The sequence below is a fragment of the Astatotilapia calliptera genome, chromosome 20 (assembly GCF_900246225.1).
Source record: "Astatotilapia calliptera chromosome 20, fAstCal1.2, whole genome shotgun sequence".
NCBI classification, from domain to species: domain Eukaryota; kingdom Metazoa; phylum Chordata; class Actinopteri; order Cichliformes; family Cichlidae; genus Astatotilapia; species Astatotilapia calliptera.
In genome coordinates, this window is record NC_039321.1 from 31,241,278 (window position 1) to 31,266,187 (window position 24,910).

At 44.0% G+C, this 24,910-nt stretch overlaps 1 protein-coding gene across 4 annotated transcripts in view; it reads left to right on the plus strand.

Annotated features, from left to right (window-relative positions):
• LOC113013376 (potassium voltage-gated channel subfamily D member 3-like) overlaps positions 1 to 24,910 on the plus strand; it is a 118,546-nt gene that overhangs the window by 87,195 nt on the left and 6,441 nt on the right. For all 4 annotated transcript variants that reach the window (XM_026154228.1, XM_026154227.1, XM_026154230.1 and 1 more), the window contains 2 exons: positions 6,686 to 6,854; positions 24,321 to 24,422. In XM_026154228.1, the coding sequence (XP_026010013.1) occupies positions 6,686 to 6,854; positions 24,321 to 24,422 (271 nt within the window). The remainder of the gene's footprint in view (positions 1 to 6,685; positions 6,855 to 24,320; positions 24,423 to 24,910) is intronic.

A 24,910-nucleotide genomic window follows, 5' to 3' on the forward strand; every position in this document is an offset into this window, starting at 1 on the left:
CTTTGTTGCACTTGTTGAATGATGCATAGATCAGTGTTAAGTGGCTTAGCAAACAAAAAAGAAAAAAAATCCCTCTGAAAATGTTCAGGTACGAGGACTGGACTGAAAATGAGTGAAGAAGCAGCCAAAGTCCAAGAAAAAACTGAAAGAACTTCAGAAAGCCTGGAGGACTATTTTTCAAGTCGGCTTTTAAAATAAAAGTCTCACTCCTTGGCAGCAAAATGTAAAGAAATGAGGCATGGCTCCAGAGTTATCCACAGTGCCCTATCCAACCTCATGTCTATCAACACTGACTTTATATCTTTCATGATCTTTCTGTTGACTCGCTCGTGTCTTAGCTCATGCTCTCATCCTCTTCTATATCCTCTACCTGTGTTGTTCCTCCCCCTCCTTATTTCTTGCTTTCCTGCAGTGACATTTGTGGGGGTGATTATAGATGGTTGTCCCATCCCTGAAGAGCTGTGTGTCATCAGAGTTACTTCCATCTGAGTGACTGGCCATGAAGTGTCAGAGGAGTGGACAGATGGATGGATGGTTGAGGGTTAGAGACCTAGAGAAACAATCTTTCACTCTGTTGAACCCAAAAGTGCTAAGCTTCATTGGCCTGTGACAGGTTTCCCAATAAAAATTGAAGTCTACTACCCCTACAGATATTTTTACCAGGCATTATCGTTTCTGGCCACTGTAGTAATACAGGCGTTTTTCATAGTGAAGCTTGTCTATAAATGTGAATTGTTAAATTTGATGAAATAACTCTCCTTCCCACACATTCTTTATAGATGCAGTGAATATAATGAATGATATAATGACTGAATATATTATTAGAAGCAGAACAGCATTTTGATCATATTGTGTGCCACACATTTGGATTTAAGGGAGGAAAGACATAAACTGTAAAGTGTAATAGTTCACTTGTATCACTTAGCAAGGTTTGGTGAAGTCATATTTTTTAATGTATCCTTTATTTAATGAAGTAAAGGAATACTAAAATATTTAAGAATTGTGTAATAATATAATCTAATTCTTGATGAATCATTTTGTCTTTTAAAAACAGTGGGACATGGTCACGATTTTTCTTAGATGTGTTCAAATATGACAAATAATAAAGAGGGAAAAGTCTGGCAATAGACTAACTAGATAGTAACTAGATAGTGGCAGTTATTATTGCTATGCAATAATTTAAAGAAACTAAAACAACTAAACAGTTAACAAATGTTCGGACTGTGAAACACTTTATAAACTCTGTTTTGAAGCATCCTATACAAATAAAGTTTTTATTATTATTTTTACTATTACCCCACGTCTCCACTTATGTCAGCTGGGACATACTTCAGCCCCTGCAATTAGATAAGCAGTTAACAAAACAGACTGATGGATGATAATCAACATCATTTCTTTATGTAGTCACGCTTTTTCATTGTTGCATAATAACCAATGACGAGGTGTCAAACAAAATGTTTATTTGCTGTATTCTTAATCTCCTGTTGAACCCATTCAAGAACACTGTCCATTTTACGACTATGTTTCTCTTTTTGCTGTATGTGTGCGGGCTTACTCAAACCCGTACTCACACATAGACAATGAATGCACTGCTTCCTGTAGGTGAATTCTGCACTTCAGGAGGTAAATGCACCACAATCCCTTGTGGTGCATTTACCTACTTAGGCAGGATTACTTAGACTATACGCATACAATTAGAGAGGAGTGTGTCTTTAAGTGGAAGCCCATCTCTCACTGCTTCGTATTTCAGTCTCCCTCTATCTTTCTCTTTGTCTCACTTCCCCCTTTTTTCGATAGAATCTTCCTGTTATAAAAACAGAAATAGGAATGTGAATCTTTTTTTTAAAAGCATTTTATGGACCACAAATTAAAAACAAGTTTCGTTGTAAATATTTATTTTATCTCAGCTGAGTCCACTCACTAAATTAATCTTAGTTTATGGTGCATGTAGTTTACACATACAATAAAAATCCTGTTTTACAACGCACATGTTCATATAAATTTTCATAAACAGTGATTATTTAATGCTATTTCTTACTTTCAGAAATGGTTGAGCTTATCAGGTATTTAAAGGCTGTGAGCTGTGGCTCGCTGACCTGACGTGACACGGACTGCCATCATCACAAATCTTTGTGTCTGTCACTCCTCAGACCATCTCTGATAATCCATCCATCACACATAACTTCACAAGAGCACTCAGTTCCACTCAATAAGCTCCCGTCCGACCCTTATAGGCTTTAATAATCCAGAGAGAGATGGTCCTCTTATCAGAGGACGTGACTATTCACACCAAGAACTGACCTTCCCGCCTGACCTAGATGCTTCATGTGCATGCATGTGCACTCTGTGATTATTTGCGCATACAGAAAGCCCATCATTCTGTGTGTTTGTGCACATGTGGGACTGTGGTATGAGCCAGAGAGGAAGGCAGGGGAGCTGATGGAGAGATCAGACAGTCTTCTCACTGCACAGCATCTGCTTAGAAAATATCACTTCCTCTCACTGTTTATCCATCTCTTTTCTTGCTGAGAGAAATTTACCTCCACCTCACGTGCCAACTTTAGCATCATCTTTCTCAGTCAGAAATGACCCCGGCCTGCAAAGGAGAAGAATTTGCATTTAGCTTACTGCAAGCGCACGCGAGCATGTGTGTTCTCTCATAGCACTTATTAAAGCTCTTTCTTTAATGTGTGCAAACCCAGCTTTTTCTTTCTGTTGCATATATAATAGCTGATGGTGGTATCATCAGAGACAGACCAGCTTGACTAAATGGGAGCAGCAAATTGACTGTAGTATTAGGAGTGAGGGGCCTCTATCAGGAAATCTAATAGGATCCCATTAAAGAAAGCTTGCAGATGAATATGATTAGGTTTTCTTTCCTTCTAATGGGAACATCTTCTGAAGAGGGGAGGAGATGAAATGTTGTGCAGTGATAGGGCCTTTGTACCACTGATAGGATTGTTATTGCCTAATTTGGGTAGAAAGGCCATTAAAGTTCTTGGAAGGGACGATAAATGTTCTCTGTAAGTATACTCTCAGTTATGGCTGTGGACCATCGCTGTGTGTGGGCAGTGCTTTACTTTGTAGATGAAAAAGCATCCCTTAACTTAAATGCCTTCATATCAGGCTTGTTTTGCCGAAATCTGTGACTAATGAGTATGAGGTTTCATCTTGAATTTCATCTCCCTCGCCGAAATAAACCGAATGGCTTTTCTGTGTGTGTGTTTATGGTTAATGTGCGCATATGTATTGCCGCTGTGCTTTTCTTACTCGGACCAACAGACTGCGACAGAAGTGTTTCATTAGATTATAAAATGACTATCGTAAGCACAACATTTTAAGCAGATTATTGTACATTGTAGAAAAGCCTCCTGTGCACTCTTTGCAAGTCCTCAAATAACAACCAGTGCCTTTGTGTGTGATCTCTCAAAGAGGACTGCTGTAACGAGAGTTATTTGGCTATATTTTGTAGATTATCTGTCTTGGGAGTGCTTTAAAGGTATTGACAGGGTTCTTCTCTTTACTGCATCTCTACACAGATTGTCTTATTTTAGTAAGCTGATGTGTGAAAACATGTGTGTATGTATATGACTAATAGCAGTAACAAGTTGACTGACTAGGGTCTATAGGGTCCCATAACACCTCAACTGCATCAGCACCATGTGCTGATAGTATCTATGTAAATGTATCTGCTAATAGTAATCGAAGTGAAAATAGACTTTCCAGAAAATGATTCAAATACACTGTGTGTATTTATCTGTAGTAGAAGCAGTGCCCTTACAACAGCAACAGTGTAAAAGGACTCCACTTAATACTCCAAGTAATGATTAGATGTAACATAACAAGTAGTACATTAACTGGCCACTTTATTTGTTAAGCATTCCTGGGTATGGCCCCATGCTTTTAAAACGGCATTAATCCTTCATGGCATATTATCAACGATGACTCCTCGTAAAACAGATGTTGGAGATTTGTTAGCTGCACATCCATTATGTGAATCTTCTGTTCCTCCACATCCCAAAGGTGCTCTATTGGACTGAGATGTTCTCAATGTGGAGGTAATTTGAGTACTGTAAACTGTAAAACCATGAGCTTTGTAACCTGGCGAGTTATCCTCCTGGAAGCATCCATCAGAAGATACACTGTGGTCATAAAGGTTGGACAATTCTCGGGAAGGCTGTTATATCTGAATGATGCTCAGTAAGTACTAAGGAGCCCAAAGTGTGCCAAGAAACTATCCTTCATACCATTACACCAGCAGTCTGAACCACTGATACTAGGCAGGTTGAATCTAAACTTTTATGTAGTTTACACAAAATTTTAACCCTAACATCTAAATAACACAGAGGCAAAAAAGACTGGATGTGGTGTTCTCGTTCAAGATTTGATATGTTCTGCATTCAGAGATGCTCTTCTGTGTGACTTAGTTAGAACAAGTGATTGTGGCCTTTCTATCCCTGCCATGCAGGAGCGAGCTGAGGTTTGATTTCCCAATGGGCAGGTAAGCTTTTGATACTTAGATGTTCATTGGGAGTGACCAGGATGGACAGGACTGGAAATAACACAGCTCAGGTTGAGTTTGAAGACAAAGTACGAGAGCCAAGGAAGATTTGAAAATGGACATGGTTTAGACAAGGCCAAAGAAGCGATAGTGCTTATACTGGTCAAAGGATGTTGGATATGGAGCTTACAGGTAGGAGGAAAAGAGAAAGGCCACAGAGGAGATTCATGGATGTAGTGAAGGACTTACAGAGGGTTGGTGTGACAGAGGAGGATGCTAGGGATTGGGTAAGATGGAGTCAGATGACTCGCTGTGGAAACAGCCACAAGAAGAAGAGCAGTTGCCTTCCTATCAGCTCAAAGCAGTCTGGCTATTTTCCTCAGGCATCAACAAGGGATTTTTGCCCAGAGAACTGCTGCTCAGTGGATATTTTGTCTTTTTGGACTATACTCTGTAAACCCCAGAGATGGAGGTGCAGGAAAATCCCAGCAAATCTGCAGTTTCTGTAATACTCAGACCAACAGCCATGACAAGTTCAAAGTCACCTAAAATCGCCCTTCTTCCCTATCTTCTGATCCTGGCTTTGATCTGAAGTCAGAGCAGGTTGTCTGGACCACATCTACACGCCTGAAACCATTGAGCTGCTTCCACGTGATTGGTTGATTAGAAATTGACATTAGTGGGCAACTGAACAGATGTGTTCAGACTAACGTACTTATAGTGTAATTTAGTTTGGTGTGTGTGTGTGTGTGTGTGTGTGTGTGTGTGTGTGTGTGTGTGTGTGTGTGTGTGTGTGTGTGTGTGTGTGTGGACACCTGTGTTATGTTCTTTGCATAAGCTATGTTCAGTACTTTCAAATGTTAGCCTGTTGCTCTGGAGCAGGGGTGTCAAACTCAAATACACAGTGGGCCAAAATTCAAAACTGGAACAAAGTCGCGGGCTAACATTAATACTTATTGAAAGAAAAATCTTCCTCCAGATTTAAGAATGAATCTCTTCTTATGGACTCAAACAAGTTTTGCTGAAAAACTGAATATGGAACAAGCAAAGCTTAATACTAAACAATATATATATTAGCTGTATAATACCAGTAGGCCAGCTCTAATAGTAATTTGGTATGGCTTCGTGGGCCAAATGTAATTAGGCTGCGGGCCAAATTTGGCCCGCGGGCCAGAGTTTGACACCTATGCTCTAGAGCTAACTTGTCTTTAACAAGTACTGGTAGGTGGTTTAGTGACCACATACACACACCGTATTTATGCATCAGTTTTGTGTAAGTACAGTACATTAGTGTGATTACTGCACAGGAATAGCTTGACTGTGCTTTACCACAAATGCCATGCTCTTGACTATAAAGAAAAACAAATAAATAAAGGTTAAATATAAAGAAAAAGTCTTTTCAAAGTTTTATGTGTAGGCTTAGCTGGATCAGGTCTAATGAATTCAGTCAAACTTGTTGTTTAGCTGGAAAACAAGAACAAATTACTTGCTCTTTTTACTCATGAATAAGAAATGAACACCATTAAAAATAAAGGTTGCTTTCCCAGCTTAAGTTGTGTTTTCTTTAGCTTTTGAATTTATTCTCTTCTATATTTTTCATCCTTTCATTCTTTATTCTTACAGCATGGCTTCTTCACTGGGGAAAAAAGGGGGAGATTTAATATAGTTATTGTAGTGTTGTCTCTCTTTGAACTGAAGATGAAATTGCTTTTGACTTGCAAATATTTCAGACTGAATTGGGCTAAATGACTTTTGGGAAATGTCCCCGGCATACAGTGTCCTCCTCTTTCTCCTCTCTAAAAGGTTAATAGTATCTGCTCTCAGTGAATGAGTCAGTGGACTTTACTGTGCCGTTCAGTGACAGACGAGGTTTGGTTGGAGCGTCTCTTTTTCTCCCTTCGGGTGGAATAGAGTCAGCAGGCCAAGTCTTGTTCTGGTGGGCATTGATACATGCAGCATAGAGAAGCCTTTAAAGAAGATGAAAGCAGTGGAAGAATGAATAGCCGGCAAATTAAAATAAATTGAACATGAAATACAGTAGCATGTGCTTCTGTGGGATTTGAATGAATGACCTCAAGTCGGCTGTGCTTGACTAGAAAGTTGAGCTACTGCAGACAGATTTTATTAAATGCAATAGGTGTTTTACTAAATTAATTATCTCTTTCTCCTTGTCGCTTTCCGCAGGTACGGAGACATGGTTCCTAAGACGATCGCGGGGAAGATCTTTGGTTCAATCTGCTCTCTGAGCGGGGTGCTGGTAATTGCCCTGCCTGTCCCTGTCATCGTGTCCAACTTTAGCCGCATCTATCACCAGAACCAGAGAGCAGACAAGCGGCGGGCGCAGAAGGTACAGGTGAACACAGTTTTATTCCTCTTCAGCGGGGTCCCAGAGGGTTGGATCTCCAGACCTCCAGCCCACAGGGGAGCTCTGACATCTCTCTCACCCCTCAGAGGAGGGGAGGACTCCACAGGGTTCAGGTCATCCCTTTAAGATTAACGTGTTTGTATAATTTACATTGACTGACAGTATTTTCACATTAGCAGTAGTATGCAGTACCCACTGCTCCCAGTGAGTATTGTCAAACTTTAATAGTCTGTCTGATATGCAAACTGAAATTCTCTATTTCTCCATTAACTTAATAAATAGATTCACTTTGGGGGGATTCTTTCCTCCAGAGTATTTATATCTTCACTCGTCTTTTTGTGCAACATTAAGTAGATATTCTCATGCTCCTGCAGGTCAGTGACCTCCTTACACTGGATAAAATTACCCTTCCCTAAATCTCATACAAGGCATTTCAGTCCTGCGAAGCTGTTTTTCCCCCCACAGCTGCATTTATTTACCTTTATGAACGTCCCGTATTTGATTTAAACTCTAATGTCATTTTCCGCATGGCAGTTTGGCCTTTGCTGTATATCATGATAAATTATGAAAGAGGAGGGGTTATACTTTTTCAGTTTCGATAGCCCTAGGAGTAAGTTTGTCAGGCCAAATTGTTTTATGAGTCATTTCATTTTTAGAGTCCAGTCACAGCACAACTTCTTTTCTGTGTTGCCTCTTGGATGTTTGTAGCTGTTTTTCCTGGAGTGAGGAGTTCAGCCACCCAGTCACATGCATCCTCTGGGGGATCCTGTCTGTCCCTCTGTCTTCGATTCCTCTCCACAAATGGTTTTTTTTCTTCTTTTAAATAAATGTAGCAAGTCTCTGACTTTCATAATTGATCTGTGGACAGGCTAAGGTTGTTGAGTGTATTTAATATGGTAGCCATATGTAGGCCAATTTCATAAGCCACCTAGGGTCAGAAAACAGTTTTGGAACATCTGGTATAATATCCCTCATTAACTCAGAGGTCTCGAACAGCCACTGCAAAGTTTTCCCTCAGGACAGCCGCAGTGCTGCTGAGTGAAAACGTGCGAGACTGGCCAAGCAAACGTGACTGTAATAATCTCGATTTTACAAATTTCGCAGCGATCACATCGCCTCAAAGTTAGGCTCTGGCTCCAAACGTTACTTTGCAAACTCTTTCGACAGGCGTCACGGTGATGTAAGGGGTTGTGACACGTAAAATGCTGCAAGAATCAGAATAGGACATTGTCTGGATTTTTCTTTTCTTACATGAAGCACGCTGAGAGATAGGATGTGTCAGCCAGGTTTGGATTAGACTGCCTGAGCAGAGCATGAGAGTGACAAGAGACACAGGGCGACCGCTCGCTCCTGGTCAATTACTGCGCTATTCTCACATCAGCTCAAATCAGCACAATGGGACATTACATGGAGTTTATGTTAGGGGACTAGAAGGTTAAGGACTGTTTAGCGTCTGATCTGACAACACTGGCCTTTAGCATTCTCACATGTACTTTAACAGGTAGTGCATAGAAAGGATCGTGGCTGGAGTCCAAACAAAGGGGCAAATGTGTGAAAACGTTTAGAGATTTTTGCCTGCTCCTTTATTCAGAAGGATTCGTCACCGTGGCAGGTTTGGCAGATTTTTATGCCAGATGCAATTCCTGACATAATTCCAAAGGGATTAATTTCTCCGCCTGGGAAAAGAATCAATTAAATCAAACTTTTAAATCTGTTTACATTTTAAGGTTTTTGTAATAATGGTCATTGTAACAAATGATAAGATTGACTTTGATGTTGCCTTGTTTAAACTCTGGGAAGTGTTATTCACTTGGCTGTATCATTAATAACACATTTATTATGGCAGTATTAACAGATCGATTATATAAACACCAGACAAAAATCATTTTCCATCTCTAACGCCAAACTTCTGCATTAGTATGAGATTTATTAACATAAATAAAGGCTCTGGGTGCAACATACAATATAAAACTTTCATAAAGTATTATTGTTATTATGATTAGTGACACCAGAGTGAAAATTAAACATCTTACGGTTGGTGAATCCTGCTCCCATTGTGAAACAAATCTGATCAAATCACAAAAATTCGGTCCTAAAGACAAAGATTATTTGACTTTTTGTGCATTTGAATTATCAATATTATAGTAATTTGAGGGTGACAAAGCAAGATTTTCAGAGGTTTTAAAGCCACGTTAATGAGGTTTTTCATTGCCCCCTGGATATCCATGGCCTGCATTAATTTTATGTTCACCCAGGATGAGCTCTTATTATTATGTAAAATATCAGTTCCCTCAAGCCAAAGTAGTCCTTTAAATCCACAAGCTAAATGTTATCATTACTCAAATCTCATCCAAAAACCCAATCCTAAATCCTAAGATACCCTGTCAGAGAAGTGAATATCAGCATTTTCCCCTCTTTGCATAATTTTCTCTTTCAGTCCGTCCTTGTGAGATTTCACCCTTGTAAGTATAGCAATAAAAAACACTCAAAAACAGATTTATAGAAATTTTAATGGTAGATGGTTTAAAGATCCTGTCTAGCCCGGTCTTTAGACCTTTATAAAATCGTGATGTGTCTGTGAGCGAAACTGGGTAGCAGCATCGGCTGGCTCACAAACAAAACTGGGCCAGTAATCATAGTCTGCGGGCAAAGCTGACCATTTCTATTCTCGTGAGATAGATAGTGGTTTATTTGGAGCTGGCAAACATACAGTGCACACACTGACACATATTTTCAGAGTCCATTCCTTTCTCTCATCACTGCCATTCACACCTCTCCAACTAAGGCTTTTTCCCTCACACCCTTCACTTGTTTGTTAGACCTTTTCACTCATCTCTACTCCCCTGCCTCCATCCATTACCACTAACCCCTCCCTGTCCCCCTTTTTTTCTCACCCTCTCTGTGATTAATGCAATCCATCTCAGCACACATTCTCTAAATCTGTTTAAAGTTCTGCAACTGTGGGCTGCCCACCACTAGGGCTGCCACGATTAGTCGACTAGTCACGATTACGTCGACTATCAAAATCGTCGACGACTGATTTAATAGTCGACGCGTCATTTGAAGCTTTGTAAGATCCCAAAAGCAGGAATAAGTAGCAGGATTTAAGAGTGTAATAACGGACTGAAACAGAAGATGGCAGCACTGCATGTACAAGGATGCCAGCTGCCGTTAAACCCCGAAGAAGAAGAAACTGTGTCCCAGAATTCATAGCGCGGCCCAGCGCAGTTGTCAGCAATGGCGGCAGCTAGTTAGTTTTAATATTACTCTTATTATTCTTTCTGGGTCACAAAATAAACGTTTAACATATTTTCAGGCGAGAATGTAGCTGTGTAAACCTCAAATATCTGCTCAGTTTATCAAGACACCGCATATTTTCCGCATATTTCCTCCGACGTTTTCGGAGGCGTCTGTTACCCACTAGCTCGATAGCTAGCCGGGGGCCATGAGAGCACCGGACTCCCGGCAGATCATTTTCAAACCCACCGCCCTACTCAGGTTAAACATATACAAGTCACTTAGATAACTTAAAAATGTTATTGTTTGGCTTTTTTCAGTATTTTATTTGTTCCTGAGTAAATCGGCTGAGTTTATTAAACTCCACCGAAACAATCTGCACATTTAATTAGAATTCAATTAACTATCATCTTGTCTTTATTTTTAGTTAGCACAGACCTTAAACACTTAAAGCTGTAAGCTAATGATAGTTATATAAGAGCAGATGCTGCTGGTGCAATAAGCTGTACTTTTACGTTCAATGGATGATGATCTGATTAGTCGACTAATCGCAAAAATAATCGGTGACTAGTCGACTATCAAAATAATCGTTTGTGGCAGCCCTACCCACCACCCAGTCTTAACTAACTGTAAGCTTGTCTGCTGAGCAAGCCTCCGTGGTGACATGACCGCAGGTGCAAGGATGAAAAGAGACAAAGAGAAGATGGAAGGATGGCTGAAAAGTCAGAAAATTAGCCAGAAAAGCAGTTTGAGAGGATGAAATGTATAGGTGAGGAAAAGAGAAAAGCAGAGGAGCAGTGAGGAGGAAGGCCAGAGGGTGAGCAGGGGAAGCAGAGGGAGCATAGGCAGAGGGTAGAGCTGGAGGCAGTGTTTGTCCCGACGCTGTGTTCTTTCCTGAAATAGCTATTACCCAGATAAGATAAGATAAGATTGTGGAGGTAAGCATCAACGACACAGCTCTCAGTTCTCACTCCTTCTTTATTCGTCTCCAACATCAACTGCGCATATCGCGCCACAAAGCACAGGAACACACTTCCTCTACACTGGGTGTGAGTGGAGCCCTCTAGTGGTCCACCACACATGCCCCCCCCCCCCCCCCCCCCCCCGAACACCCAGCAGAACTAGTCCAGGACCCGGGGCTTAAGCAAACGGCCGGAGCGGCTGAACTGGGGGGGTGGGGAACTGACAGAGGGCAACCCAGCCCGGGAGCGAGGCTGGCACTGGCGGTCAGAAAAAGCTGAAGACAACTCGGACTCCGTTGATTTCGGGTCGCTCCTGGGGGAAAAAACAGAATCCATCAGCCCGGTGGCAGGTGGGCGGCCGCGGCGAGGGGCCTGGGCCGGGACCACCTGATCCTCTTGCATAACATGTGCAGGCTTAAGTCTGTCAACAGAGACAACTTCCTGCCGACCGCCAAAGTCCAAAACGAAACGTTTGTTGCCTGGTTTAAGAACCCTGAATGGCCCGTCATATGGTGGACGCAGCGGAGTCCTATGGGCATCGTGCCTGACGAAAACGAAACGAGCAGAGTCCAATGAACTCGGAACAAAGGTGTCAGGCAGGCAGTGGTGCACAGGACCAGGAACAGGAAATGAGTTTCTTGGGGGGCGAAAAGGCAACAAAGAGGTATCAAAACATGGGGGAGGGCTCTCAGGTAAGAATTCCCCGGGGACCCGGAGAGGCTGGCCGAGGACCAGTTCAGCCGGGGAAACCCCGAGGTCTTCTTTAACCGCGCTACGCAAACCCAGCAAAACCCACGGAAGACGTTCGACCCAGTCGCCACTTGTCAAGGAAGCACGGAGCGCGGCCTTAAGTGACCGGTGAAACCGTTCGCACATCCCATTAGCTTGCGGGTGGTATGCTGTGGTGCGGTGGACCTTGACTCCCAGGCCGTCAGCCATAGCAGACCAAAGCTCGGAAACAAACTGGGGGCCCCTGTCCGAGGTAATGTCAGCAGGGGGGCCGAAACGTGAAACCCACGTTGACAAAAATGCCCTGGCCACCGTCGCCGCTGTCGTGGACGCCAGGGGTACCGCCTCCGGCCACCTGGTTGTGCGGTCCACCACAGTCAAAAGGTGCGTGAAACCCTGTGACTGCGGCAAGGGACCAACCAGGTCCACATGAACGTGATCGAAACGCCTACCCGGGACACGGAAAGGCTCGAGGGGTGCCTGTGTGTGCCGGTGGATTTTCGAGCGTTGGCATGGGATACAAACCGCCGCCCATTCTTTCACCGTCTTGCGAAGGCCCGGCCAAACAAACCTGGCGCTGACCAGCTTGACCGAGGCCCGGACGCCGGGATGAGAGAGGGCATGCACCGAGTCAAAAACACGACGACGCCACGAAAGGGGAACCACCGGGCGGGGGCGGCCGGTGGAAACGTCGCAAAGAAGGCGCGGACCGCCGTCCCACACCGGGGTGTCCTCCAGCACGAGGCCCGTTTTTGTTGACTGAAGGGCAAGGACGTCCGGGTCAGCACGTTGCTCGGCGGCCATGGCAGCGTAGTCGATGCCGACATACACCGGAGAAACCAACACACGTGAGAGACAGTCAGCGACGTGATTGGACTTACCAGCCACATGCTGAATGTCTGTGGTAAACTCAGAAATGGCCGCCAACTGGCGCTGCTGGCGTGCGCTCCATGGGTCAGAGACCTTGGACATCGCAAACGTCAAAGGTTTGTGGTCAACGTACGCAGCAAAGTTGCGACCGTCGAGGAAAAAACGAAAATGCCGTGTTGCGAGGTGCAGGGCCAGCAACTCCCTGTCAAAAACACTGTACTTGCGTTCAGCATCCCGGAGCGTACGACTGAAAAAGGCGAGCGGTTGCCAGAGACCTGAAACCCGCTGTTCCAACACTCCGCCCACTGCCACGTCCGAGGCGTCGGTGGTCAACGCGATCTCCGCCGACGGAAGCGGGTGGGCCAGCAGGGCGGCGTCAGCCAGCGCAGACTTGGCTGCGGAAAACGCACGGACGCGTTCAGGCAGCCAGTCAACCGGATCTTTGGCTGTTTTACCTTTTAAGGCAGCATAGAGTGGCTGTAGCAGGTGGGCAGCTCTGGGGAGAAAGCGGTTGTAAAAATTTATCATCCCCAAGAACTCCTGCAACGCTTTAACCGACGTGGGACGCGGGAAAGCCGAAACGGCCTGGACTCTGTCGGGCAACGGAACCACACCTTCAGCGGAAATGTGGTGCCCGAGGAAATCCAGAACAGGCAACCCAAACTGGCACTTGGAAGGGTTGATAATCAGGCCGTGCGCTTCCAAACGCTGGAAAACCTGGCGCAGATGGGACTCGTGCTGGCTCGCTGAGCAGCTGGCCACCAATATATCGTCCAGATAAACAAAAACGAACGGCAGCCCACGCAAAACTGAGTCCATCAGCCGCTGAAAGGTCTGGGCGGCACCTTTCAGGCCAAACGGCATGCGCAAAAACTCGAACAAGCCGAAGGGGGTAATGACAGCGGTTTTAGGAACGTCTTCGGGGCGCACGGGAACCTGGTGATACCCCCGCACCAAGTCAATTTTAGAAAAAATCGACGTTCCGGCGAGATTGGCAGAAAAATCCTGAATGTGGGGGATGGGGTAACGGTCATTCTCCGTGGCATTATTTAAACGGCGGAAATCTCCGCATGGCCGCCACCAACCGTCCGATTTGGGCACCATGTGAAGCGGAGAGGCCCATGCACTGTTCGAACGCTGTACAATGCCAAGGCGCTCCATGGCTGCAAACTCTTCCCGAGCGACGGACAATTTCGCGGGGTCGAGGCGGCGCGCGCGAACACCGGGGGCCCGACCGTGGGAATATAATGCTCAACCCCATGCTTCGTTACCGTGCTAGAGAAATTAGCGACAGACAGCGATGGAAACTCTAAAAGCAAACGCTGAAAAGCATCCCCGGAGGTCACTACATTAGCCCGAATCAGGGGCTCGGCGGCCCGAGTAAAACAGGGTAGCGAAGAAAACGAGAGAGCATCGATTAAACGTCTGTTAGCGACATTGACAAGTAGTCCATGAGCACACAGGAAATCAGCACCCAAAATAGGTACAGAGCTAGCAGCAGCAACAAAGTTCCACTGGAAATCCCGGCCATGAAAACAAACAGTCACCAACCTTTCCCCAAACGTTTTGATGGGAGAGCCGTTAGCTGCAATGAGCTGCGGCCCACAGTTCGCTGCTAGTCCGTCGGCAGCGGTAGGGGGAAGGAGGCTCTTCTGGGAGCCGGAGTCCACGAGAAAACGTCTCCCGGAGCGCGAGTCCTCTATGAAGAGCAGCCTTTCTGTATTGCCAGCGGTCGCGCCTGCTACGGCGCGCTGGCGGGTCCGTTTCCCTGGGCCGTGAAAGCGCAAGGCGGCAGGCAGCGACGCGCTCTGTCGCCAAAACGCTGATGGTAGAAACAGATGCTCTTTCCGCGGTGCCGGCGTGTAGCAATCCCTGCCGTTAGCAAGGGGGCGGATGCTCCGGGGGAGGCAGGTGGAGGCGTGGAAGGTGCCGCCGGCGTGTCCATAGCCAGGGCGTGAACGTCGAAAGTGCGGCTAGCCAGGAGAATGCGATCCGCTTCTTCAGCCAGGGAGCGATAATCCTTCGCAGGCAGAAGCGGAGAGTTTGCGAGGACAGCTCTCACGGCGGCCGGTAGTTGGCGAAGGAAGAGGTGCACGAAGAGGAAACCACCGTCATCCGGCCCGAGCAACGATAGCATGTTCTCCATGAGCTCAAGCGCGGTACCGCCACCCAAGCCTGACAGGTTGAGGAGCTTTTCGGCTCGTTCGGCGTCGGAGAGGGCATAGCGCCGAAGAAGCAGCTCTTTGAGGGCGGCGTATTTCCCTTGGGCGGGTGGGTCCCGGAGGAGCACCATCGCGCGACGGGTGGCCAGCGGGTCGAGCGAGGCCACCACATGGTGATACTTCGTGTCGTCAGCCGAGATGCCGCGAAGGGCGAACTGAGCCTCCACGTGTACTTAAGCAAACGGGGGGTCATGGAGCCAAAAGTCCGGCAGTTTCAGCGCCACAGCGAACGTAGCTGCAACAGGAGGCGGAGGTCCAGCGGCCGCTGATGCATCCATAGCGGAGTGTGCGTTATCTACGGCCCGTTGCATGCTCGAGTCAGGGGTCACCAATGTGGAGGTAAGCATCAACGACACAGCTCTCAGTTCTCACTCCTTCTTTATTTGTCTCCAACATCAACTGCGCATATCGCGCCACAAAACACAGGAACACACTTCCTCTACACTGGGTGTGAGTGGAGCCCTCTAGTGGTCCACCACAAGATAACCTTTATTAGTCCCACACGTGGGAAATTTGTTTTGTCACAGCAGGAAGTGGACAGTGCAAAAGTTATGAGGCAAAAATTAGAATACAATAAGAATAAATACAGTACACAACTGTACAGAATAGAATAAAATAAAATACTATATACAGTAGAATAAAATAAAATAAATATACAATAAGATAAAAATAGAATACAAATACAAATACTATATACTACTGAGTAAAAATACAACGATGACAGAAAGGATTATTGCATTTAGTATTATTGCATATGATGAGATGATAAGATGAGATGCTTGCTGGAAGGAAGGTGTATGTCTGTTTGCATATGTGCACATCCACATCTGTATGCATATACGTGCATGTCTGGGTGCAAAAGCCATATTTCCTGTCAGGCGTTAATCTGAGTGACCTTAGCTGTTCTCTGAGCTGCATTGTGGTGCAGTGTCCCGAACATCACCCAGTACAAGACCCCCATAGTACCCACCAACAGACCACTGTAGCATGACAGTGCTGTTCTCATTAACTAGTACTAAATGACTCCTTCAGGCACTTGATATCTCTTTGGCTTGCCTGCTGTGAGGTCAGCGATTTGCTCAAGCACCCCTACATCCCATAGACAGCTTTTCTCCTTTTTATAGCATGACTAAAAAGTCTTATCAGTGCTTTCATAATGATATTGCACCTGGATGCTTTAATCCTCAAGAGAGTTATTACTATGGTAAAATCAAGGTCTAAGTGCCAAAGATGATGATAGATTTGCATATTTTTTTTTGAGCATTTAGGAGATGCAGTCTGCACCATCCCTGCCTTTAATTAGCACATGGGATTAAGTGTTGCTCAGCATTTAAGCTTTTGTTCTCAAAATCAATGGGGTATCTCCTGAATTACATATTGTGCAAGCTTTAGTGGGAGATGTTGTTGAGATGATTTCACGTACCCAGATAGTGTTTAAATAAGGCCGCCTTTCCTGCCTGCCTTGTAAATAGAGTCCCAGAGAGCAGCCATTTGGCTTTTCTACCTTTAAAACCCGCCTTCCAGCCAAATGGCTGGTAGGTGTTTAGCTAGGGTTTAGCTTCAGCCAAGTGGAAGCTAGTCATTCATATGTAAATTAGGTTGTTACCTGAGAATTCTGGAGGGGAGTGGGGGTGTGTGAATGAGGGGGGGGCTGCTAAAAGCTGTGAACTTCCTTTTGTGTTCGTCTTGATGCATTCTCAATCATCCAGGGAAATAAATCTCCAAAAGTCACCAACTTGGAGTGGTTAGTTTCCTGAGCCACAAGGAAACTTGGAGTGTTTCAGTTTGCCATCTTAGGGAGAAATCAACACACATGGGTGTATTTCCTTTGTTGCTGAGATTTATTGAAAAACAGTACAAAAAACCAACCATTTGTACACATATTTACAAATAATAATAAAAAGTGAGTGAGTACATTTCAACATTTTCAGCAATCACTCACAATCCTGGCACTGCCATGGTATCTGTAGTCTGCATTTACCACATGTGTATCTGTAGCAGTGAACACATCGCACTAAAGAATGTAGCATCATGGGCAGTGTAGTCCGTGTTGCAGGGAGAATGGACTGCCATACACGTTATGGGTCTGGGAGCGCGAGGAGGGAGAAAAAGGGGAGTGGAAAGGTACGAGTTGTCATCAAGGAAAAACGGGAGCTGGAAGCATGTAAATATAATAATAACCACTGCAGCCAAGAAGAGAGCCTGACGAGCCCAGTTGTAAGTAAGCTATTAAGACTCGACTGTACACCGTGTTCCTGTTTTCCTCCGAAAACAATAAGTTCCGTTGGAGCAGCCTTTCAACGCCTCTCTCTGTCTCTGCTAGCAAAGTTGACCCACACAACAAAGTAAAGCTATTTTACGGCTACGAGCCGACAGGGACCCCGCCGTATTAGTCAGAGGTCCCTTTACTACAGTTCGGAGTCGCGGACCTTCAGTAATAGTAATAAATCACACAGCAATAGTACATTCACGTTGTTGTAAAAAGCACGATAATATATTAAGTAATCCAAAGTATTCAGAATACGTTACTGTCATTGAGTAACGTAATGGAATACGTTACAGAATACATTTTGGGGCATGTATTCTGTAATGGAATACATTTTAAAAGTAACCTTCCCAACACTGGCTGTGTTTTAATATCAATGTACTGTACTCACTTCCAGCTGAATATAATTGTTCTCGCACTCTATCAGCATGCCTGTAGCTTAGGAGCTACAGCAGGTCATCTACTAATTGGGAGGCTGGTCGTTCAATCCCTGGCTGCTCCAGTCCGCATGCCAAAGTCTCCTGGGCAACATACTAACCCCAAGTTGATGCTTCGTTGCAGCATCAGAGTATGAATGTGTGTTAATCTAAGTTAGGTGTGCTTGTATGAATGTGTGACTGAGACATGTAAAATAAAGCTCTTTACGAGGGTAACTTTGCTACAAACACCATGATTAAAATTTTAAAATCATCTTTATTTGTTTTATACTGGAACTTGGTTCAGCCTGAAACTAGCCTTTTTAGCTTGTCTCGCAGTAAGTCCATTTCAGCTGACTGTCTTTTGACTTACTGCCCCTCACAGGGAAACTAGGAATGTAGAGTAGTCCAAGGAATGAGCTTTTGTTTTTAGCCTGCTCTCAAAAGGTATGTACACGTATATACACTGACCTAATTATTTGAAACTTTGACCTGTTTAATATGAGCATCAATCTCTGTAACTGTATACATGACTAGCTAGATCATAAGTGAAGGAAAGGTGTTTCCAGTTTAGGTTAAACGCTTAAATGATAAGAGATGATACACCCGATGGCAGCATTGTTGGCAACCTGGTGATTAGCTGTAGCAACTCGGGATTTTACTGACCTTTTTAAGAACTGCTACTGACATGTTTCCTGCACATTAGATTGCCATCGAGCCATCTGTCACTTAATAAAGATGTTATCCTCAGCAGATGATGAATAGTTCTCATTGTATAGACGACTCTGTCACTGCTTTTCACAAGTCTGATTTCTAATGTCCAACTAGAGCCATTAATTACTTATGCATGCTATATCCTTTAACAGCCCGTTACTGCCATCTATGTAATATGTAGTGTTCTTAACTGCAAATGACATATGACCTTCTCTGTCATTTAACCAACCATTTAGCAAGTGTTACTGGTCATTTACTATAGCAAAATGTAATTTCCTCCACATTTATTATCAGCAAATGGTTATGTTTCACAGAAAATCTGTTCTTCCTCAGATCATTTCTTAGAATAAGGCTGTGTTTAACTGAGAGTAAAATAGGATAGCCATTTGAGATTAGCTTTTGCAGTACTTACACGACAAAGAGAGAGCAGATGGGGGGACAGGGAGGAGGAGGAATTATTAAGGAGAGGAAGTGCGTTTTCCAGCATCTGCTGTCCTCTTCGTATCTTTCTCTGCCTTCGCCCCCACCACCACCACCACATCTAGGTGCTTTTTTGCTCTTGTCATACCCCCCTGTTCGCATCCATCTTCATTCGAGTCTAATTGTTAGCTGTTCTGGGCTCCCATTACAATTAGCCATCCATCTGGGTGGTGGCAGAGAGACAGCCCCTGATCTATCTTACCGCACAAAGCAAAGATGCATGAGGATGCCACTAGTTGCTGTATGTGGCACAGGAAGCACACAGCTGAGACACAGACATTAGCTTGTCTATTCTGCCTCCCTCTAGTCTCCAGTGTCACCGTTTCTGTCCTGCATCAGTTTTCAGTCGCCTCCTAACGGGATCAAAAATCAGAGTCTGGTCTACAGCGTTTGCATTAGTTCTTCTCTGTGATCATTTGCATGAAGGTATTAGTATCCTTAGGTAGGACAAATTACAATTTCAGATATAACATGCCTGGAGGAGGGGAAGGTTTAAATGAAGAAACACAAAGGCCAAGTGACACAGAATGGAAAAAGGACAAAGGAATTAAACTAGCTTAACTTTTAAATGTACCCTTGGTATTCTCCTAGATTCCCCTGTGGCTCTGTGAATAATCTCCCTACTTCCTGTCAAATGTACTTGAAGCCATTTTATACCTACATACTACGAGTTACTGTAAAAGCTACTGCAAAGCTACTATACTCAAAAGACCAAATTAAATGTGTAGAAACTCAGTAGAATGAAGCCTTGTGTGATTATTTCAAGCAGTTTATGAGGATTAGTGGCATTAACAATTGTTTTTGCTCTCTGTCCTGGTCGTTGTGTCCTTGGGCAAGACACTTCACCTACCGCCTACTGGTGTTGGCCAGAGGGGTCGATGTGGCAGCTTCTGTCAGTCTGCCCCAGGGCAGCTGTGGCTACACCTGTAGCTGCCTCCACCAGTGTGTGAATGTGAGAGTGAATGAATAGTGGCATTGTAAAGCGCTTTGGGTGCCTTGAAAAGCGCTATATAAATCCAATCCATTATTATTATCCATTATTCATATGTAAATGAGATTCCCAATGTTTATTTCTCCAGTATGATCCCTGTTTCTGTGACATTTCAGGTTTTTTTCTGTGTTTTATCACTTTGGCTGCAAAGTAGTTCAAGTTGAACCAGCTGTCTTCAAACTTAGTGGGTATTAAAATTGCTACGTTGCAGTTTATGAGTATTAAACTGGCTTCAGGCTAACATGGCAGAAACAAAACAAACCGTCCCACTCACTCCCTCCTGCTGGCTCCCACTCCCTGTAGTCTAAATCATCTCACTATTGTTTTTAGCGCGCACTCAGAAGGTTGAAGTCAAAAGGTGGAGATGACTTCTGGCTGAGAGTGTTTTGCCCTTCTAGACAATCAATAAAGTCGTCTGCACATTGCAAGAAGACAGACCAATGCTGATGGGAGACTTCACCGAGGAGGTCAAGAGTGCTGTTGTGAATTATGTCCTTAATAAAAAAAAAAAGAAAACATCAGCATCACAGCAGCCTGTACAGTGGAGCCATACCTTTCTTTATAAAGAGGCGGTAATCCGGGCTTAGCAAAGGTATTTTGCCTCTGAGTAGTGTTAGTCTGGGGTTAAGCTGTCTTTGCTACAGATATCTGGGTAGAGTTATCACAGGCCTTGATTTCCTTGGAATCAATCTCCCAATTGTCCGGAGTGTCCTGTCTCTGCCGAGTCCCTAATGGATTTTCTAACAGTCAGGGTTTTTTTCTTCTAAATTTCACATGTATTTGCTCTCTGGCTCTCTTGCTGTGTTTGTCTCTGTCGCTGTTCCTCTTTGCGTATGTGTTATCATACAGCAACATACCTCAGAGGAAGTAAAGGACTTCTTTCCTTGTGGCAGGAATGTCAGCATGTGTATAAGAGTCTTACACAGTTATATATATATATATATATATATATATATATATATATATATATATATATATATATATATATATATATACGCGTGTGTGCTTCCTCATCAGATGGTCTCCTTTTTCACTTGCATGGTTCCAAGGCTGGCCTGAGGCAGAACCTAATCTGGTCTCATAGCTCGATTGCTCCACTTTTCACTTAGCCAGTTACTATACAGGCAGTCTAGCAAGGCTGTAACTCACAAGGTGCCATGAATTTTTTAACTTTCACATTCAAGTAAAAGATGAACTTCTGAAAAAACGCACTGGCACTGCTCAGTGGAGCATTTCACGGGCCCTGAGTGGATATGCAGCGTTTTTTAATCATTTGAGGATATGCCAGGTTAGATCCGTCAGCTGGCAACAAATTGTGTAAAATGGAGTGTTTTGCTGGCTTGCATCCTATGACTATAATCTTTAAAGTGTGATTGATCCTAAATTAGGGCAACGTGGCAGAAAGGAGGAAAACAAAGAGTAAAAAAGGATGCTTGGATCAGTTTATTGGCCTCTGGGTGTGTGGAAACATCTGGACTCTTTCAGTCAGCAGTATTGAACATCAGTATTCTGGCAAGTGTTAAAATATGTTGGATTTCTGAAAGCTACTGTTTTCCCCTGGGTTGATGCATTTAAAGTTAAAGTGGAATTAAATTGCATTTTGTCTACTACAGCGACCGTATCTGCTCTGTAAATCGCATGAGAAGTTTATAGCTTATACTTTTTTGGTTTCACAACAGCACCCACTGTCTGTGCATTAATCCCTCTGAATGCTACATATTTACTATCTGCAAAGATGGATAACCTGTTTCCATACAGTCGAATCAAATTGTTTGGTCTTAAACCATATTTGCATAGAGCAAAAGGGTTTCTCGTATATAGATGGTTATATAGCAACCTGCTAGAAACTACAATAGCTACGGTTGTTGAATAAAAGCCTTAGTTTTCCTGCTAAGGCCTGCGTGACTGACAGACAATAACACACAACCTGTACCGTAGCTTCCTAAACAAACATGCACCTAGAAAGATTTTCCTTCTAGGGTCATTTTGCAGGTTCGGGACTAGGTAGCATGTCAGTTACTGCACATTAACCACCATGTATGTGTATCTGCATCTGTTTAGACAGAGTTTGGTCCTTGCTTTTACTACCAACGCTAACAATTGTCCCTCTGTGGCTTGCAAACTGTGTCACTAGGCTGGTCACTCCTACAGACATTGACATGGCCCTCCAGCTAACAATGAAGAAAATAAAAAGAAATTTCAGGAACCATGCAGCCATTAGAAATAGGCAGAGTCGTGTCTTGGAATTAGCATCTTAGGCCACAGAGCTAAACTTCTAACGCTTCCTGCAGGTTCATGGATAATTCTTCAAACAAGGGCTCTAAAATTCCAGTAATCTCTTCATGAGACAGACTGCATGAGTTCAGACCCTCCTGAGACCATTATTTATTTACCAATGGTGCATGTTATAATGGTAATCAGGGACCTGTCATTCAATTGTAACAGCAGACAGTCATGTTTTGCATTGAAAGCTGTTGTTTGTGTGACCCTGTGTTCCAAAGTATTTTCACTGTCAGCGAAATTCATGTTTAAAAACGGAGTTTATTCTCGTTCATTTCACTAAACATTGTAGTGTATTTATGGTGTGAATGTCTATGTTTCTGTGCAAAGCTGATACCTTTGGCTATTTAATACTCGACGTTGCAATATGCTGGTGTTAACGAGGACACTCTATCCATTGCCTTTTTTGCACTCTGTGTTCTCAGTGGTGCTTCAACAGCAATTCAGTCTCAATCTGTTGTGCCCTGACTCTACCTGAAAGCACAGATGAGCCTAGACACAAGTGCCCAGGTCCCAGAGGCCCTGGGAATCTATCAGGGGCCTGAAAAAGCAGATTCAATCTAGCTGGACAAGCTCTCAACATCCCCTCTATTAGCCCTGCAGCGCCTGGCAACCACTGCCACAATATCAGGCCTTCGGTTTGCATGGTCACCCTAGAGAGACGATACCACTGGCAAAGTACAATACCTGAACAAGGGTTATTCTAAAGGCCCGTGGGAATGCTGTGCCAGCACAAATGTACAGAGAGGGCACAAAGAGAGTGAGGAAAACTTGTCAAGGAGAGCCGGAAGAAGGATGACAGAGAGAAAGCGAGAGGAAGATAATCATGAAGGAGAACAGGAGAAAATAAACCGTTTAAAAGGAGTTGTGCTATAGATGCCAAAGTGCAGGTTGGTTGCTTTGCGTGTGTGTGTTCACGTGCACTCCCACATGTTTATTACCCTTGCCTCGTTTTAGATTGCCAAATCACAGCATGAGCTTTCTGCAGGTCAAAAATACATTACTGTGTTTTAAATGAAACTAAAGTCTGGGGATGAGCTTAAATTACCATTCATTAGCATCCTCTTACCGAGCCAGGTATTCCTGCTGCTGCTCCACAGTATAAGGTTTGCATGTATATGTATGGAAATTCACCTATGAAGACGAGACGTGCATGCATAAGCGCACAGCGATAAGCAAACATACATCCACATACTTGATTAATCCCCCAGCGGTGCGTAAGCCCCCACCCCGCCCTGACAAAACGAGCTCTTCACTTAAACAGCTCGCAGTATCCTTCGAAGAATTTCTCTTCGATGAATCCATCATTTTGCTTTAAAATGCAGGAAAGTAATACAACCGAAAGCATGCTCTTTGTAGCCACACCGAGTTTTAAACCCAACTCCTGGCTTTTATGTGAAAATGGAAGACCTTAGAAGAGTGAGTGACTCACATTACACTGTTCAGTAAAAGCAGTTGTTCTGGTAACTGAGAGATTTACTGACACTCATATTTTCTCATACCCCTGGATACACAAGCTGAAGTGCACTTGGACATGTTTGCACACAAACACACACAGAGACACAGTACATCAAAAATCATTATGTTGGAGTAGAATTTCTCCTCTGTGTCAAAGCTGTGCAAGAACTCCCTGCAAGCACCACAGTATATCTGCTCCTCCGTGTATTGCATCTCTTGTTGTTGTTGTTTTTGTCTCAAGCTGACTAACGCAAGTTATTTGACAACTTGGGTGGAAAAAAGCGTGAAAGAGACAGTGGACTTTGCGCTAACTATGATGCATGAGTAGGGTAACTGAAGATGCATTTAAGCCGACACCTAATACAGTGGCTCAGGAGTAAAGATGCGGCGCGCTATGGGAATGGACACTTTCTTGGTTTGTTTGCCTTTTTTTAATGCAAAACTGCTAACACAGCGGCACAAAAGCAGCTCGATAAATTGAATTCTCCGCTTTAAATACAGAATGACACTTAGCTGCTTAATTCATCCAGGATTTACCTGCTCCGCTCCAGGCTCCCACCATAACTGACTTTCAATCCAAGGAATGTGTAATCGTGTAGTCACTATAAATCATTCATAAGTATCACTGGAGATCAGAGTGAATTCATCACAGGAGATGAGAGTGCATGTTTTAGTAGAGCATGATTTGATCTATAACTAAAATATCAAGCATGCAAAAGTGTTGAAGCTCAACCGCGATGGGTGACAGGATGATGCCATTCAGAGACTTGTTATGGTATAGACACTCGCCAACATCTGGTTACTCTTCTTTCTCTCTCTGTTTTTGTAGAAAGCCCGTTTGGCCAGGATACGAATATCCAAGACAGGAAGCTCCAATGCCTTCCTCCACAGCAAGCGTAATGGTCTCTTTAATGAAGCTCTAGAGCTCACGGTAAGACTCGCCTTTAAAGCACAGACACCTCGCTGTTGCATTGTGGTCTGACACGCTTGCATTTGTTGTGTTGTGTTTTTAACTGACAAGACAAAAAGCCTGACCTCTGCGGTAACTAAGTCATGAGATACAAGCCCTCCTTGTCTGTTTTTTAATTACGCCAGCATCCCATCAGAGCAGCTATCTGTGGTCTCATTCTATAAGCGGCACTTCTAATGCGAGCATCTCTGAGCCCAGCTGCCCAGCTGAGGAACAAGCTTCGGGCAATGCAGCAGGAAAAGTAAACACAACTCAAGGATGTTCCATGCCTCACAAAAATGTTGCGGTTCATAAGCACTACAGTGGCCCGAGGCTGACACAGAACAAAAACAAGTGCTTCTTCCACCCGCTCGCTCACTTTCTGTGTCTCTGTTGCTTTGTCTCTCTTCAGTGGCAATGGTGGAAACCGGGATGGTACCAGCAGTGCACAAGCTGTAGCAGAAATAACG